This window comes from Oryx dammah, unplaced genomic scaffold (assembly GCF_014754425.2).
Source record: "Oryx dammah isolate SB20612 unplaced genomic scaffold, SCBI_Odam_1.1 HiC_scaffold_3, whole genome shotgun sequence".
NCBI classification, from domain to species: domain Eukaryota; kingdom Metazoa; phylum Chordata; class Mammalia; order Artiodactyla; family Bovidae; genus Oryx; species Oryx dammah.
In genome coordinates, this window is record NW_024070187.1 from 94715682 (window position 1) to 94731754 (window position 16073).

A 16073-nucleotide genomic window follows, 5' to 3' on the forward strand; every position below is an offset into this window, starting at 1 on the left:
AAGAATCTTCCTGTCAATGCTGCTCATGCAGAAGTGTGGGTTCGATCCCTGGGTTGGGAAGATCCCCTGCAGAAGGAAATGGCAACCCACTCCAGTACTCTTGCCTGGAGAATTCCATGGACAGAGGAGCCTGGTTGGCTACAGTCTATGGAATCACAAAGAGTCGAATAGGACTGAGCATACACACACACGCAATATTGTTACTGAACTAAGTTGTAGAAGAATAAATCTAGTAGGAGTGTTTGGGATTTCCCTGGTGGCTTAGATGGTAAAGCATCTGTCTACAATGTGGGAGACCTGGGTTCGATCCCTGGGTTGGGAAGATCCCTTGGAGAAGGAAATGGCAATCCACTCCAGTACCATTGCTTGGAAAATCTCATTGACAGAGGAGCCTGGTAGGCTACAGTCCATGGGGTCGAAAAGGGTCGGACACGACTGAGCAGCTTCACAGGAGTGTTTAGATGGTTACAATGGTAAGCAGAATTCTAAATTGATTCCCAGTCATTTGTATAATTTCCATCGTCAATGTAAGAGAAAGCTATGGATATGATGGGATATCCCTTTGGTGATTCCCTTATACTATACGGCAAAATTGAGTTAACAAAAGGAAGGTTATCTCTGGTGGGCCTGACCTCAGCAAGTCCTTTAAAAGGATAAGGACTCTTTCTGGAGAGATTAGCAGGTATTTAACATGCAGGAAGTTCTCCTGTACTGGTTTGAAGCTAGAGAGGACCACGTGATAGAAATGGCAGATGGCTTCTGGGAGCTGATAACAAAATCTGGTAATAGCCAACAAGAAGATTAGACTCCAGCCCTACAACTGTAAGGAACTAGATTCTGTCAACACATGAATGAGCTTGGAAGAAGATTCTTACTCAGAACTTTCAGATAAGAACACCACACATTCGGTACCTTCCATCTGAGACCCTGAGCAGAAACCCAGATAAGCCCACCTGGATCCACCTACAGAACTGTAACATAATAAATGGGTGTTGTTGAATGCCTCTGAGTTTGTATTTCTTATGCAGCAATAGAAATTAAATACAGTTGGAGTAATGAGGACATCAAATACAGTTGGGAGACTATGACTATTCTAGATCAGAATAAATTAGCAACTAAATGAAAGAGACGGCAATAAAAATAAAAAGGACGGATGGCAGAGATACCAAAAAGATAGCTTCATGTGACTTAACAATGATTAGATATGGTGGTCAGAAAGAGAGAGAGGCAAGTGTGACTCTAAGAGTTGGGACCTAGATGACTAGAAGGATAAGGATGCCATTCACGGGAAAATGTGGAAATCAAGAATAAGAAGGTGGGTTGGGGGTTCAGTTTCATTACAGAGGCACAGAATTTACGATGTCAACAAAACTTATAAAAGATTGAGTCTTAAATTCTATAAGGAAGATTAGGGTAGGAAAGTCATTTTGGGGACTTTCTGGTAAGTAAATAAAAGTACATAGCTAAAGTGAGTTAACTGAGGAAATAATTGGAGAAAGAGATGGGTATGAAGTTGTAAGAGGATCCCAGAAGAAAGGCTTCTCCTACCTCTGTGTTCTTGTTACTTCCTCTGCCTGGAAAATCCTATGTAAAATTGTCCTGGAAAGCCATCTATTTAATCTTCAAATCCCAACTGAAGTGTCATCTCCTCTATGTAGCACTTGCTGCTCTATTCAGCCATTCAAAATTATTTTAAGGTTTCTTAAGTGATAATATTCCTGTCTCCCCAGCAGACTAGGTTTCCAGAGAATAGGGACATTTTCATTTCATCTCTATTATCAATACCAAATGAAGCATCAGGAACACAACAGACACTAAGCATCTGTTGAATGAATGAAACAAAGATATGTGTAATCAAAGAGATAGGAAGAAACCAGAATAGATAAGATAAAAAAGCAAGAGAGTTTCCAGAAGAGGGTGGTAAATAGTGTCAAACCCTTAAAGATAAATGAGAATGAAACTTTAAGGGGGAGAGGGTGGGGGGTGGGGAGGTAGGGATGGTGGCGATTGGGCTGCTGATAGAAGTTTAGTGCCTAATACAAGGACAGTGTCAGTAGAGTACAAAGATTCTATTCCAGATGGTAAGAAATAAAATGAAGGGATGTGATTATAGGTAATGAAAAAGTGAGATATTAGGTATAGACTGCTTTTTAAATAAATTCAGAGATCAAAGAAGGAAAAGGATGATAGTTTGTGAAATAGATAAGAAAAAGAGTTTTGGTGTTTGTTTTTGTTTTTAGAGTGTAGAAAAACTAAACAAGTTTACAGAAAGGGTAGAAAATAATAAATGGATTGAAGATTCATAGACTCTCAACATTGGGAGGATCCTTATAACATTCCTTGTCAGTTACTTTACATTTTCCATTCTGCCTTCTTCCTTGATAACTGAATTCAGATCCATTTTAAAGTGGCAATGTTCCCAGGCCAGACAACATACTTAATTTTCCAGTCCCCCTCATTCAGATATGGGCTTCCCTGGTGGCTCAGATGGTAGAGAGTCTGCCTGCAGTGTGGGAGACCCGGTTCCATCCCTGGGTTGGGAAGATCCCCTGGAGAAGAAAATGGTAACCCACTCCAGTATTCTTGCCTGGAGGAGCCTGGCAGACTATAGTCCCTGAAGTCATAAAGAGTCAGACACAACTAAGCGACTTCACTTTCCCTTTCACTCATTCAGATAATCTTGAATGCTCACAGGCAAGGATGGCCATGAAAAACGGTTTAGACCAATGAGATTTAATCGATCTCTGTCAGAACTCTGAGAGAGATTTTGCCTCTCTCAATGAAACAGAAAAAGATATGATTGGTGCTTTCCTTTCCTCCTTCTTTCTTCCTTGAGCAAGGGCTCAATGGCTGGTTGCAGGAGCCATGTGGTGACCCTGAGGCAAAAAAAAAGAGAGAAAAGATGAGTCTCAGAAACATTAGTAATGACATTGTCAAGTCACTGAACAAACACCAACAGCTTCTTAACTGCAGACTTCTTGCAACAAGAGGAAAAATAAACCCCTATGTTTAAGCCACTGTGAATCAAACCCATATATATGTATCCTTGCAGCCAAGTAAGTTTGCAATTAATAAGGCTTTAAATATCTTTAATCAACCTTTCAGCATTTGAGTTAGTTCTAAAATTTCTCCAAGTTGTTTACCTACTTCCAGAGAAAGGAAATTGATTAGTTATTAAAACTTTCCAGACCATTTTAGAGAGTTTGGACCATTAGAGAGTTAGACCATTGGCTTGCTCTTCTCAAAAACATTCTACAGTTCCCTACTTTCTCCTTGATTTGGCATTCAAGGTCCTCCATAAACTCATTCTAGCCTACAATCCATTTCTATTTCCTGTACTCTCCAGCATATATGCTCTCTTCAAATCAGATCAACCTTTGTCCCAACAGACACAGCCTTACTAACATGGCAAACTCATTCTTACTCTTGCAACTTATCTGTTACAGATATTCTTTTCTAAATTGCAAGTCCTTTATGTTTGACTTGTCTAAGGTCCTACTCATTTTTCAAGGCTCAATAAAGCCTCTTCTTTTCCAGGAAATCTTCTCTGGCTACTCCATTTCCAATTGATTTCCTCCTTTTGACTGACACAGCAAATTGTGACTTAAGTCTATGGTTGAATACTACTTCTCCCATTATTTGTTGATTGTCTCATGTGGGTTTCCTTGATTCACTTACTAGAAGGTTAAAATGCTCCAAGCCTAAGATACATTCTTCTTACATATATTTTCCACAACTGCTACTGCAGCCTTCTGTAAGCATTCAATGATAAGTGCCAATGGGACATTTTAAGAAAATAAATGTACATATTGCTTAAGAGAGCTAATAAGAGGACATGTATACATGCATATGTATAGGCTTCCCTGCTGGCTCAGACAGTAAAGAATCTGCCTGAAATGTGGGAGACCTGGGTTCGATCCTTGGGTTGGGATCACTCATTTGCTCCCTCACTCATATATATATATATATATATATATATATACACATACACATGCACTTACACACAGACATGATTTTGTGGTCAAAAGTAGAATTGAACTCAACAGAAGCCACTAAAATTGCAAATTTGTGTTTGCTGTTATTTTTTTTAACTGTTAAAATTCAGATTTATTTTATTTTCTTCTTCTTATTTTTTTACTTTATTTTACTTTACAATACTGTATTGGTTTTGCCATACATCAACATGAATCTGCCACGGGTGTACACGTGTTCCCAATCCTGAACACCCCTCCCACCTCCCTCCGAATACCATCTCTCTGCTGTTATTTTAAATTATAGAAATGTCTCTCTTCAACTCTCTTTGTATTTAGGAAAAGAGACTGATAAGTGTCCTCTGTCTGATTCAGTGGTTGACTATAACAGTTACTCTCTAAGATAAAAATAGGAAATTCCTATTATTAAAATTTAAGACAAATTTTAACCAACCAGACCCAATAAGAAAACCAACCAACTACCACCACTGTATTCACCTCAGAAGTTCCTTGTTTGTGTAGCTGCAAATCTTTCATGCATCAAATAAGCCAGAAGCTCAGCCAGAATCATGAATCCTATTATTTGTCTCATTTTGGAAGAAGGCATCTAAAGATGCCAGCACTCTGTGATAGCTTCATCCATCCAGATCTGTGAACTTTGATAGAAGAAACATTAGCCTATAGTCTTCAAGTATCATAAGATGGCATCTCAAGGTATTCTGATGCTGTGCTGTGCCACTCAGCAGTGTCCGACTCTTTGCGACCCCATGGACCCTGCCAGGCTCCTCTGTCCATAGGATTCTGCAGGCAACAATACTGAAAGGAGTTGCCATGCCCTCCTCCAGGGGATCTTTTCAACCCAGGGATCGAACCCAGGTCTCCCGCATTGCAGGCAGATTCTTTACCATCTTAACCACCAGGGATAAGATGGCATTTCATAGCATTGTGATGAGGGAACTACTACTCCCAATTCAATTTGATTTTTTTTAATAAATGGATTGTATCTCTGTGTGTGTGTGTGTGTGTGTGTGTGTGTGTGTGTGCGCTTGGCCACTGCACAAAGCATGTGGGATCTAGTTCCCTGACCAGGGATCAAACCTGTGCCCCCTGCATTGGAAGTTCGGAGTCTTAACCACTAAACCACTAGGGAAGTCCCTCAGTTTGCTTTTAATTCAGTTCCCCAGGAAGTACGCAGAGTGTCTGACATATGTCTTTTCTTTGTCATTGATGAACATGATGCTGCTGACTTCATCTGTTTCATCCCTTGCTCCATCTTCTGGGGAGTAGTTTAGTTGCAAATGAGCCACTTTTGGTTCAGAATCTGGCTGCTACAAATGTTCTTCAGCTTGCTAGATTCCATTCACATTTTTTCTTTTATCAACTCTTGCAATTACAGGTGAGAGTCCAGCTAGGGATCATTCTACCCGCTTAACATCTCATCATCTCATTTATTCTGAATGTAATGGTTGGTCACTAAAATATAAAAATAGGTATGGCCTGGCCTCTGTGTTAAACAAAAACACACAAGCAATTCTCTTAGCTCATAGCTGACTCTTCTAAAACATTTCTTATGTGCTAGACACTGCACTTTCCTGGTGGCTCAGACAGTAAAGTGTCTGCTTACAATGCAGGCAAGAAATTGCAGCCCACTCCAGTACTCTTGCCTGGGAAATCTCATGGACAGAGGAGCCTGGTAGGCTACAGTCCATGGGGTCACAAAGAGTTGGGTCCAGCTGAGCAACTTCACTTTCTTCACTTTCAGGCACTGTACTAACTCTTGACATGGACTGTCACACGATTTTTTTTTTTTAATTTACAACGATCCTGTTGACAGGAACTATTAGTTTATACTTATGACTCTAATAAGAAAATGGAAGCATGAAGAAGAGAAAGTACATCTCGGAAGAAGTAATGATAGGCATTGAAGACATGTGATCAACCCTAACAGTCATAGCACAGCTTCTACGAATGAAGAACTGTGTCAAGTATAAAGCAGCAGAAGTAGCAATGGAGCTATGCAGACTCCTTATCATCTGAGCCACCAGGGAAGTCCTATGGAGCTATGCACCAGAGCTAAAAGAAGGGAAGTCTTGGGGATGGTTTCAAAAGGCTGGAAGGCGAAATTTCAGCAATGCAAACTGGAGCTGGGAGAGACCCAGAACTACATATTCAAAGTTCAGAGGAGATCACCAAAGCAGATTTTTTTCTTCATTAGGTATCCCCCTGGGTAGGTTATAAAGATGTGAGAAACACTGAAGGCAAGCCAAGAAAGAGGAGACAGCTCACAGAACAAAGAGAGAGCAAAAAGCAGAGGGAAGGAACCAAAGATTCACAGGGAAAAACCAAAAATGGAGAGAATTTCCAGGGCCTATTGAATTTTGCAATTGGGTCTTCATTATTAATCACAAAAGCCATTATGTTCTTGATGCCAAGCAAAGATCACACACATGATCTCACTTAATCCTCACAACCACCCCTAAAGTATGTGTTATTATCTGCAGAACAGTTCCGGGGGTGGCCAAGGGCAAAATCCAAACCGCAGTGGGTTGAGAAGTGACTGAATGGGGAGAATGTCGTCTGCATTTGGGATGAATTTGGGATAAAAAGAGATTGAGTCTCCACTGAAAGCTAGCCAGGGTGCCAGTCACTTTACCCCTGTCTTCTATTGTCATCCAAGCAAAACTCTGAAAGGGACGTGTCCTTATTCACCTTCACAGAGGAAATGGAGATTTGGAAGCCCACTGTGATACTACAGCCTATATTCTTTTTCATAAGCTCCACTCTGCTCCCATTGAGGGAACAGATAAGTTGCAACTGACATTTCCTGAAGTCTTTACTGCACCAGGCCAGGCACTGTGCTAAAAATGTGCCAGCCTTTTAAGTCAATCAAGTATGATTCTCTGCAAGCCTGTGGACTATAGCCTGCCAGGCTCCATGGGATTCTCCATGGGATTCTCCAGACAAGAATACTGGAGTGGGTTGCCGCCCCCTCTTCCAGAGGATCTTCCAGATTCTAGGGATCAAACCCAAGTCGTTTATGTCTCCTGCATTGGCAGCCAGGTTCTCTTCAGCTAGCACCACCTGGGAAGCCTCTGCTAAGAATATTTACATGAACTGTCACACTGAAGCTTCACTTTAAATGCTAGCTTCATTACTGATAATGAGATGATTAAAGGCTTGAGCTCAGGAATCAGATTTCCTGAGTTAGGAGCTCAGCTCTGCCATCTAGGAGAGTCTTTGCCTCAATTTCCTCATCTGTAAAATGGGCTTTACTGCAAAAGTTGTTTCAGGATAGCACACTTGCTATCAAAAGAACAGTGAGTAGCTAAGGCATACTCTGAAAGTCCGCTCTGGATTTCAGCCTCTCCCAGAAATCCTTCTGTTTCACCACCACCCACAACCCTGCAGAGAATCCTCTTGAGGGGGAATGTGGGGGTGGGTGGTTGTTTGCAGGGTGTTTGCTTGTTTATTTGTTTTAAGACGGGATTGAGTCGATTTGGCGCATATTTATTTCCTGGGAACCGGGGGACTGGGTGGAGAGCGGAGGAGATGCAAAGAGAAGATGCAGAAGATAAGGAGCTTCGACGGGCCAAGCTCTCGGGGAGACTGGGGGAGCTGGCAACCCGGCACAGGTGCAGGTGCCTGGTCCGCCACCTGATCCCCAGAGGCCCGGGAAGGGAACTGGGGCTAGTGTTCGCTGGTCACGTCTTGATTTTAATTGTCATCAGAGGAGAAAGAATCCACAAAGAAGTTTATTTTTCCTCTCCCTTCTTGCTGGCCGGGACATGGTCAATGTTCCTGAGGAGATTAAAAACTACTAATAATACCCCGTGCCTCCTACCCTTTCTTTCTTCCTGGACCTTCTCCTTCTCCCACTTCCTCCCCTCTACCACCCCCACCTCTACTTCCTCTTCTCGCCCTCCCCCTGCTGGCTAACTGGCTACTTCCCCCTTCCCTTCTCTCGGGGGTAGAGCGCTGTCCCTGCTGCCTTCTAGGGAGAGGGAGAGGGAAATTGGCTGCGGACGGTACAGATCAGCCAGGGAGCCGAGTCTGTCTTTCTCTCCCTCTCTCTCCCCCTCTTCCCCCCTCCTTCTGTTGCACACCACACACACGCACACGTACACACACACACACACACACACGCAAACACAAAACTCGGACCGGCCGCACCGGGGCTGCTCCAATCCTTGCAAAAGGCGAGCGAGCGCCCTCCAGTCCGCGCTCCGCTCACCGGCTCCGGCTCCGCGCCCGACGCAGCGCTAAGTCCCGGTGCCCCGCGCGCCCGCTTCGGCCGGGTGTTCCCGAGAATAAAGCGGGGAGGGAGGGTACAGACAGATCAGAAAACACGCCAGCCACACACGCCGCGACTTCAGCTCTGGCTGGGAGTCCGAGGGGAGACGGCGCCGGCAGCGCCCTGCGCGGGTGAGGTCCGCGCGGCCGCCGGGGAAGAGCCCACCTGCCAGCCCGCGATCGGCCGGCGCGAAGAGTGGGGCCGATCGTGGTCCTGCTCAGGCAGCGTCCGGGCTCCGGGCGCCCTCGCCCCAGCTAGCTGGGAGTTTCCACCCTCGGCTCTGCCTCCGGAGGGACCTCGGAGGCACCCGGTCCGCGCCTCGGAGGGCCCTCCCCTCCCTCCTCCCAGGACGCAGCAGCGGAGCGGACCTCGCGATGGCCGGGGCGCGCGGGCTGCTCCATCTGTGGCTGAGCTGCTTGTGTGTGAGCCTGGCGCAGGGACAGAGACTCAGGCAGCCCTTCCCGGAGCTCCGCGTGGCTGTGCCTGCCGACCGCATGGCAGGTGGCGGCCCCGAATCCCCGCTGCAGCCCCTCGACCAGCTGTCGGAGCACATGCTGCGGCTCTACGACAGGTACAGCGGCGGCCGAGCGGAGGAGGCGCGGACGCCCGGGAACTCGGAGCGGGGCTCGCCGGCTTTGCGCCCCCAGCCGCCGCGCGAGGGCAACACGGTTCGCAGCTTTCGAGCCGGAGCCGCAGGTGAGTGCCGGGGCACCCCCACGGGGGCTTCCTCGTCTGCCCCGCGCGTTACCTAGAGACGCTCCCTCGCCCTGCAGCTCACCCTCCCCGCAGCCCCTCGGTGCCGTCACATCCCGCATTCCACCCGTGACCTAAGAATCATCCCAATTCTAGAGTCCGAACGGAGAGGGAGAAGTGGGAGAGCAGGGCGCCGAGACCTGAACCGGGTCGGCTGGAAGAAGGAAGCGCAGGAAACCGGGAAAGGGGCTGCCCCCCACCCTGTCCAGCGGGGTCCTCCTGCCCTGGGTATCTGGAGCTCTCCTGGGGCAACCTATGCCGATGTTTCTTAAACCGGTCAGCGGAAATTCCCTTGGACAGGGCTATAGCCGTGTTTACCTAGAGGCAGAAGTTATTTTATGCCAACCCCAGGGCACCAGAGAGAAAAATCACACTTGAACTAGACACCTTCCCCCTTAGCCCTTTAGACAGTCGCTTCTCCAGACCTTCCACCTTCTCGTAACTGGCGTCCTCTGTGTTTATATCTGACACTTTCTACTTGATAGTCCCTTGGTGGCAAACAACGCAGACTAAACCAGGTGCTCGGGTGTTTCGATTATTTAAAACCCATCTGGGCAAACAGGGGGCAAACCACCCACCCTGGAAGGAGTTGGGACGCAGGGGAGCAGCCAGTGGATGTAAACACCTCTTGGAATCTGCCGATGAAAATTTGCTCATCCCATTTTCAACACACAGATCACTGTGGACTGAAATTCATGGCTTAACAAGGTTTCTCCTGGCCCCTGTGGTGAAGCGAATAACTTATGCTAACAGCCTGCCTCCCCTGTGCTAACAGCTTGAGGGAAAGTTTCCTGGACGCTAACTCGGTTTATGTACTTTGAGGATGCACCCGGCTTTTTTGTTCACTGCATTCACGATGAAGGGAAATGTAACTGCAAAGCCTGTCCTCAGTGAACTGTTGAAAAATAGCCAAGAATCTTCAAGTTAGGAGGCCATGCCTCATGCTCTCAATTCTGTCAGAATCACTAGAAAGACATCTCCCAAAGCTTTGAAATGTAGGACTCCTGGAAAAGAGGAACACCACGAAAGCATCCATCAAGGAAAGCCCTAGGCTGACAGTGTAAAGACACTCTAGAGCACCTAGGCTTGATGACATTTACAATAAATGTGAATTATGCTTTCTAATGCAGAAGTCTTTAGCTGGAGCCTGAGCTGAATCAGAATTCGCCTTCTTCTGAAAACCACGAACATGATCTATAAGGAGGTGGCCTCTGCTAAGGAAAGAGAAGCCTGCTCTTGGTCGCCCACAGTGTGTCAGCCACTTGAGAAGGCCATCCTGACAGCTGACCACACCAGTGACTAGCCTGTTCAGTGCAACTCCAAGGGCAGAGCCCCATGAAAAAACAGTGTGGAAGAAACCAGAGAAGTTGGGTGGGCAAGGCAGGTGGCAATAGTGAAGATAATCTAATCATAGTTACCTATATATGCATTTTCTTGGTAATATTCCTAGGGAGTCTCCAAGGCACCCAAGAGATGAATAGTATTTTTGGAATCACAAATTTTCAGTATGAATCACAAGGTTTGGAGGTGGCATGTGAGTTTGTTTCATTCACACCTATTCTATAGTGTTTTTGTATGTTTGTTTTAGACTGAGGGAACCATGAGTGAGAGATGGATAAGAATTTGAATATCTCAGGCCCCGTTTACTCTTTGGCTTCAGCTCACTCTATGCATTATAATTTCAGAGTGTCCCTTATCAGCCTCTCTGTAGTCTTAGACCATCAAATGATAAACTCTGATACGGAGGCCAGAAGTTCCCTTGAAATGATGAATTGCAGCTGAAAGCATATATACAAGGCTATGCACCCTGATAAGAAAAGTAATTCCTTTAGCATCCTAGAGACTGTCTTAATGACTTATTTATCAAATGTAGACACTGGTTTTTGTGGAAGCTGAAGTGTCCTGTTACTACACGGGAAACTCCTGGAGAGGTGGCTCGTGTTGGACTCCTTCCAAGAGTGTTTAGTTACTAACACACTAAAAAGACCTTATTAAAAGCAGTTCTGGCTTTAATAAGGCAGAACTCCAGGAAGGTGCTAAGGCTTTCGTGTGTCTCTCTCCTTTTTACGTATCATCATTTCCCTAACACTCTTCATCTTGTGACATGTGTTCTGATGTAGGTGAAAGATGCTGTCTGCTTTAATAAATTAGATATGTTTTTCAGTTCACAGTGTTGAGGTTTCACAAACATATGGGCTTCTCTGGACCAACGATGTCACAGATTTTAATGGAAGGTCAGGTGTGTGCTGTTGTCTATGGAGTGGCTGCTGATTCGGCAGACTTCAGGCTGAGTTATAGCCTTAGAGCCCTCTTTGCTCCTTGGAACATACCTGATTAAAATTATTTATTGTTCTAAACCTAGAATATCTTTGGTTGAAATTTAGCTGCTGTGGTCTCCCTCTGATTACCTTCTACTTAAACCATTACTTGATGGTGGGTGGCATTCATCCTAAATAAACTTTCTGCTAACCCCTTTCTCCTCCCTCAGTGTTATGCAGTTGGTGTGCCAAAACCGTAAGTTTGGAGCACTCATACGTCTTTTTGTGGTGTGTAAGTGTTTATATAAAGATAGGTTTTATCTTTCCCTTTGTAAAAGGTAATTTACAAAATTATTGATGACAGAGAAGTTCGGCTTTAGAAAAACAGACCATCTCGAAGGAAGACAAGAGGGACATGAAATCAGCTTTTATTTTCATCTTAGTTTAAGTTGTCCTTGGCTTCTATGTAATGAAATAAGAATATTTTGCATGAGGTTTTCTCCTGGCTTGATCCTTGAAGATACATACTTTGTGTTCATTAGTTTCTCATCATTTCCATAGTCACTTAATCTTATTTTTCTTAATCATAAATTTAACCTCTTTAGGGAAAGCGATTAATGCACAGCTGTTCTTATTAGGAAACTATCATTATTTTAATTTATGACATATAACTACCAAAGATTGCATTTCAATGGATTTATGTCACCTTTAAAGAAAAATGACACAGACTTTATAGACAGAAAGAAAAGAAAGTTGAGAAAAGTCAGACCCCAAAGTGAATATTTTCCTTCAATGAGAAAGAAGAGAGGCTTTCCTACTATAACCAAAAATCTTTAAAAATGAAGAATTACAATGTGACATGTTTCTGAAGTGCAAGGCTAAAATATAAGGCTTTAGAAAGGATGTAGTGAAGGGCTGAACAATCATTCTAATAGGAGCCAGTTTTATAAAATGCATGGGCTGGGGCAGGGGGGAAGCATCATTTTTGGTGGGTTTGATGGCAAGGGGCTATTACAACATTATTAAAACAGAGTTACCTAGAAATTTCTGGCACCTAGAAATTAAAGAATACTTAGATTATCTGATGTTTTTATTCAGAGGACAATAGTACATTTGGAGAGGGGGAACTGGATGTGCAGCTGCTTTGAATTACACTCTACTTTGAATACATGATAGCCCTTAATGAAGTTTTTACTGTAACAATCAAGACAGCTTTACAATCTCTGACATTTAAAAATCCATAATGCCATGAATTCTAGATTATCTATGCTAATGGAAAAGAAAAAGGCTGTTACATTAAAAATAATTTAAATTTATCTCTTTAGTATGGTTAGACACACTCAGAGAGACCAGGAGAACATGAGGGTCAATGAAAAAATTCCCCTAAGTAGATAATTCACTCAGGGAATATTTGTACATTAAAACTATATACATAATTGAGAATATATTAAAAGGGTTACAGACATTTTATCTAAGTGGTGGAAGTTTATAAGCATTTGATTGACCCAGTTCAGGTTTTTCTAAAAATTAGCTAGAGACGTGAATGTCAGAACTGATCTTAAATGTTTTGGAATTACACAATTTCATGTTTGAAAGAGGCTATAAAGAAAGCAAGCCCAACCCTTTATTTAAATGGAGAAGAAATGGACATCATGATATATTTGCCAGACAAGTTTTCAAACATACTGAGCTCATCTCAAAATTTCTAATCATCTTATCTGATTTTCTAGGAGAAGATTTTGTAAAAGAGGGTATTTAAAAGTTATTGAAAGATGTTACATAAAATTGCATTCCATGATCAAGTAAGTTTGGGAAAAGTTATCAGTTTACTTTGGGACCTTTCAGGGCCTTTAAAATGCTCATGTACTCTCTTAAGAGTGTATCACTTTCTCCTCATGAGAGCACTAGAGAATTGCGGTTCTGAGACATCTATCTGGGGAAACACTAGTTCAGATTCTTCCTAATTTCTCAAGAAAGAAGATACTCAAAATTCAAGTGAATATTATGACTGAACACTATCTAATTTCTCATTTGTTTACTCAGGATATTTACTTACACTGTTAGTTTTTGGATTTGAGTCCAGTTGGCATTGTACAGTTAGCCCTCCATATCCCTGGGTACCAGGAATCCAACTACAGATTAAAAATATTCACAGGGAAAAACTTCAGAAATTTCCCAAAAGCAGAACTTGATTTTGCTGAATAATAAATACTGTAGAGATGATTTAAAGTATACAGGAGCATGTTGCAGATTATATGCAGATATAGTGCCATTTAATTTTAGGGACTTAAACATCTGTGGATTTTGGTATCTGCAGGGGTCCTACAACCAGTTCTCTGAGAATAACAAGGGCCAACTGGACCATCTTCCTGATTTCATGTTTTACATTTCTTTGAATGTAATTTTAGAGCCTCTGTAATTAAATTTTATTTTGCCTGTTTTTATGAATTCTCCATTATTTTCTTCTATAGGATTAGTATTTATTATTTTATATCAATCTGGTGTTATTCTTTTAAAAGAAAGCCTTCTTTATTTGTTGAAAAATTCACTAGAGATCATACTCATCACTTTGTTAATGTTTTACATCATCAATCCCTTGGTTATAGATACCTGTCAAAACCCTTATATAATCCCATTGTTTGTTGTATTTATTAGATATAATAAAACTCATACCTATCAAGAATCCTAATGAAAATTATTGAGCAATTTTGTATATACTATTCAGGATTTTTCTGCCCCAACATCACAACTTTTCTCCTAAAATTTTGAATGTTTTCACATCCATTAAATTTGTTTATCCTAGGCTTCCCAGATGGCATTGCTGCTGCTGCTAAGTCACTTCAGTCATGTCCAACTCTGTGTGACCCCATAAACAGCAGCCCACCAGGCTCCCCAGTCCCTGGGATTCTCCAGGCAAGAACACTGGAGTGGGTTGCCATTTCCTTCTCCAATGCATGAAAGTGAAAAGTGAAAGGGAAGTCGCTCAGTTGTGTCCGACTCTTTGCAACCCCATAGACTGCAGCCCACCAGGCTCCTCAGTCCATGGGATTTTCCAGGCAAGAATACTGGAGTGGATTGCCATTTCCTTCTCCAGGGGATCTTCCCAACCCAGGGATCGAACCGGGTCTCCCGCATTGTAGGCAGACACTTTACCGTCTGAGCTACCAGGGAAGCCACCTGCCAAACAGGAGACATGAGAGCCGAAGGTTCAATCCTTGAGTCTGGAAGATGCCCTGGAGAAAGGCATGGCAACCCACTCCAGTATTCTTACCTGGAGAATCCCATGGGCACAGGAGCCTGTCAGGCTATAGTCCATGGAGTCACATAAAATCTCAGACACGACTGAAGTGATTTAGCACAGCACAGCACAGCACAGTAATCAGTATCTTGATAACTTTATTTCAGTGGTATGACGGAAAGAAGTTTGGCTGCATAAATAGTTTCTACTTGAACTTTCCTATGCCAAGTTTCAATTCAGAGAGAATTTTTATGATTATGTTCCTAACCCATGAAAATAGAGTTTTTTAATGCACACAGTGACATAGTATTAATCAAGTGACACAAGTTTACCAAGGTAATATCCACTTTGGACCATAGTAAACCATGGCATTGTGACCGAAGAGCCTTCACCTATGGAATATTCTTAGAAATCCATAAAGCCACTAGTCTAGTAATATGTTAGTAGTGGTTGTGTCCTAGAATATTGGTACCTAAAGCGCTCTTGGTAACACACATTTTAAGAGATGATATTATTAAAGGCATAGAAGTCTCTTTATTTGTCTAAAATGTCCACATGTAAGTCATAAAGCCAATTGACCATGTGTTTTATTGAATCCTTCAGTGATCTACCTTCCTTTACGATCTATTGTTTCTTGGCAGTAGAACCACAGTAATGCAATCCCTTGGTTTTGCTTGGGCATTTTGAATAAAGTGTTTGGACAAACTGATCCTACTATATTTCCCTCAGTATGTTCTTACTTTCCTGAGGGAGTAAATATTAAATATGACTTTAAATATTATAGTGAGTAAATGTTTAATGTTCCCTTTATAAAATAATTGTATCCAATAGCTTTAGTAATGACAGATTCTCTGCCTAGTTCTCTGATTTAAAGTTAGAACTACTGAGGCCCAACATGATCTTATTTGCTTTTTTGGCCAAGAAAATTTTAATTTAATTGCATGGAATTAATCTAAAGACTGAATGGAATATAATTGCTGCACTTAGGTATGGGTTAAGATAAATGGTTTTCAAGAAGAGAAGAGGTTCCTAGAGAATCTAGGATTAAGAGCATTAAAAGATCTAAATGGTAATCTTGGCTGCATTGCTAATTAATAAGGTCATCTAATATTTCCAGGCCTAATTTTATCATCTATCAAATGGGTTAAGTTATACCTACGGTGCTAGTCTCACAGAAAGATGGTGAAATATAGTTGAAAAATTGAATGCGAAAATGCATTTGGAAGTCCCATGTAAATGAGATAGTCTTAATACTTCGAGATACAGTCTTTCTCTCACTCCCCACAAAACCTTAAACATATCTAACACAGTAATACCATGTAGTGGTTTGTGGCGCAAAGGATATATCTGGATAGCAATGTAAGCATGAAGAGGTCATAGTCCTCTTGTAATACAATCTATGCCAAATTTCCACTCAAGAAATTACTGTTTCTGTCCTGGCCTTGGTGGCTGCATGGAGCAGAGTTGCACTTCTTTATAGTGATTTCTTGAAGTTAGTTTTTTCCCAAGTGTGATCCCTGAGTTAGCAGCATCAACATCACCCAGGGAACTTGTTAGAAATC

The 16073-nt window shown here is 42.7% G+C and overlaps 1 protein-coding gene across 1 annotated transcript in view; it reads left to right on the plus strand.

The window, feature by feature from the left end:
• The first annotated feature begins 8627 nt into the window (after positions 1 to 8627).
• Positions 8628 to 16073, plus strand: part of BMP3 (bone morphogenetic protein 3) — a 28838-nt gene continuing 21392 nt past the window's right edge. The window contains exon 1 of the mRNA XM_040237183.1: positions 8628 to 8958. Within this exon, the coding sequence (XP_040093117.1) occupies positions 8637 to 8958 (322 nt within the window). The 5' untranslated portion in view covers positions 8628 to 8636. The remainder of the gene's footprint in view (positions 8959 to 16073) is intronic.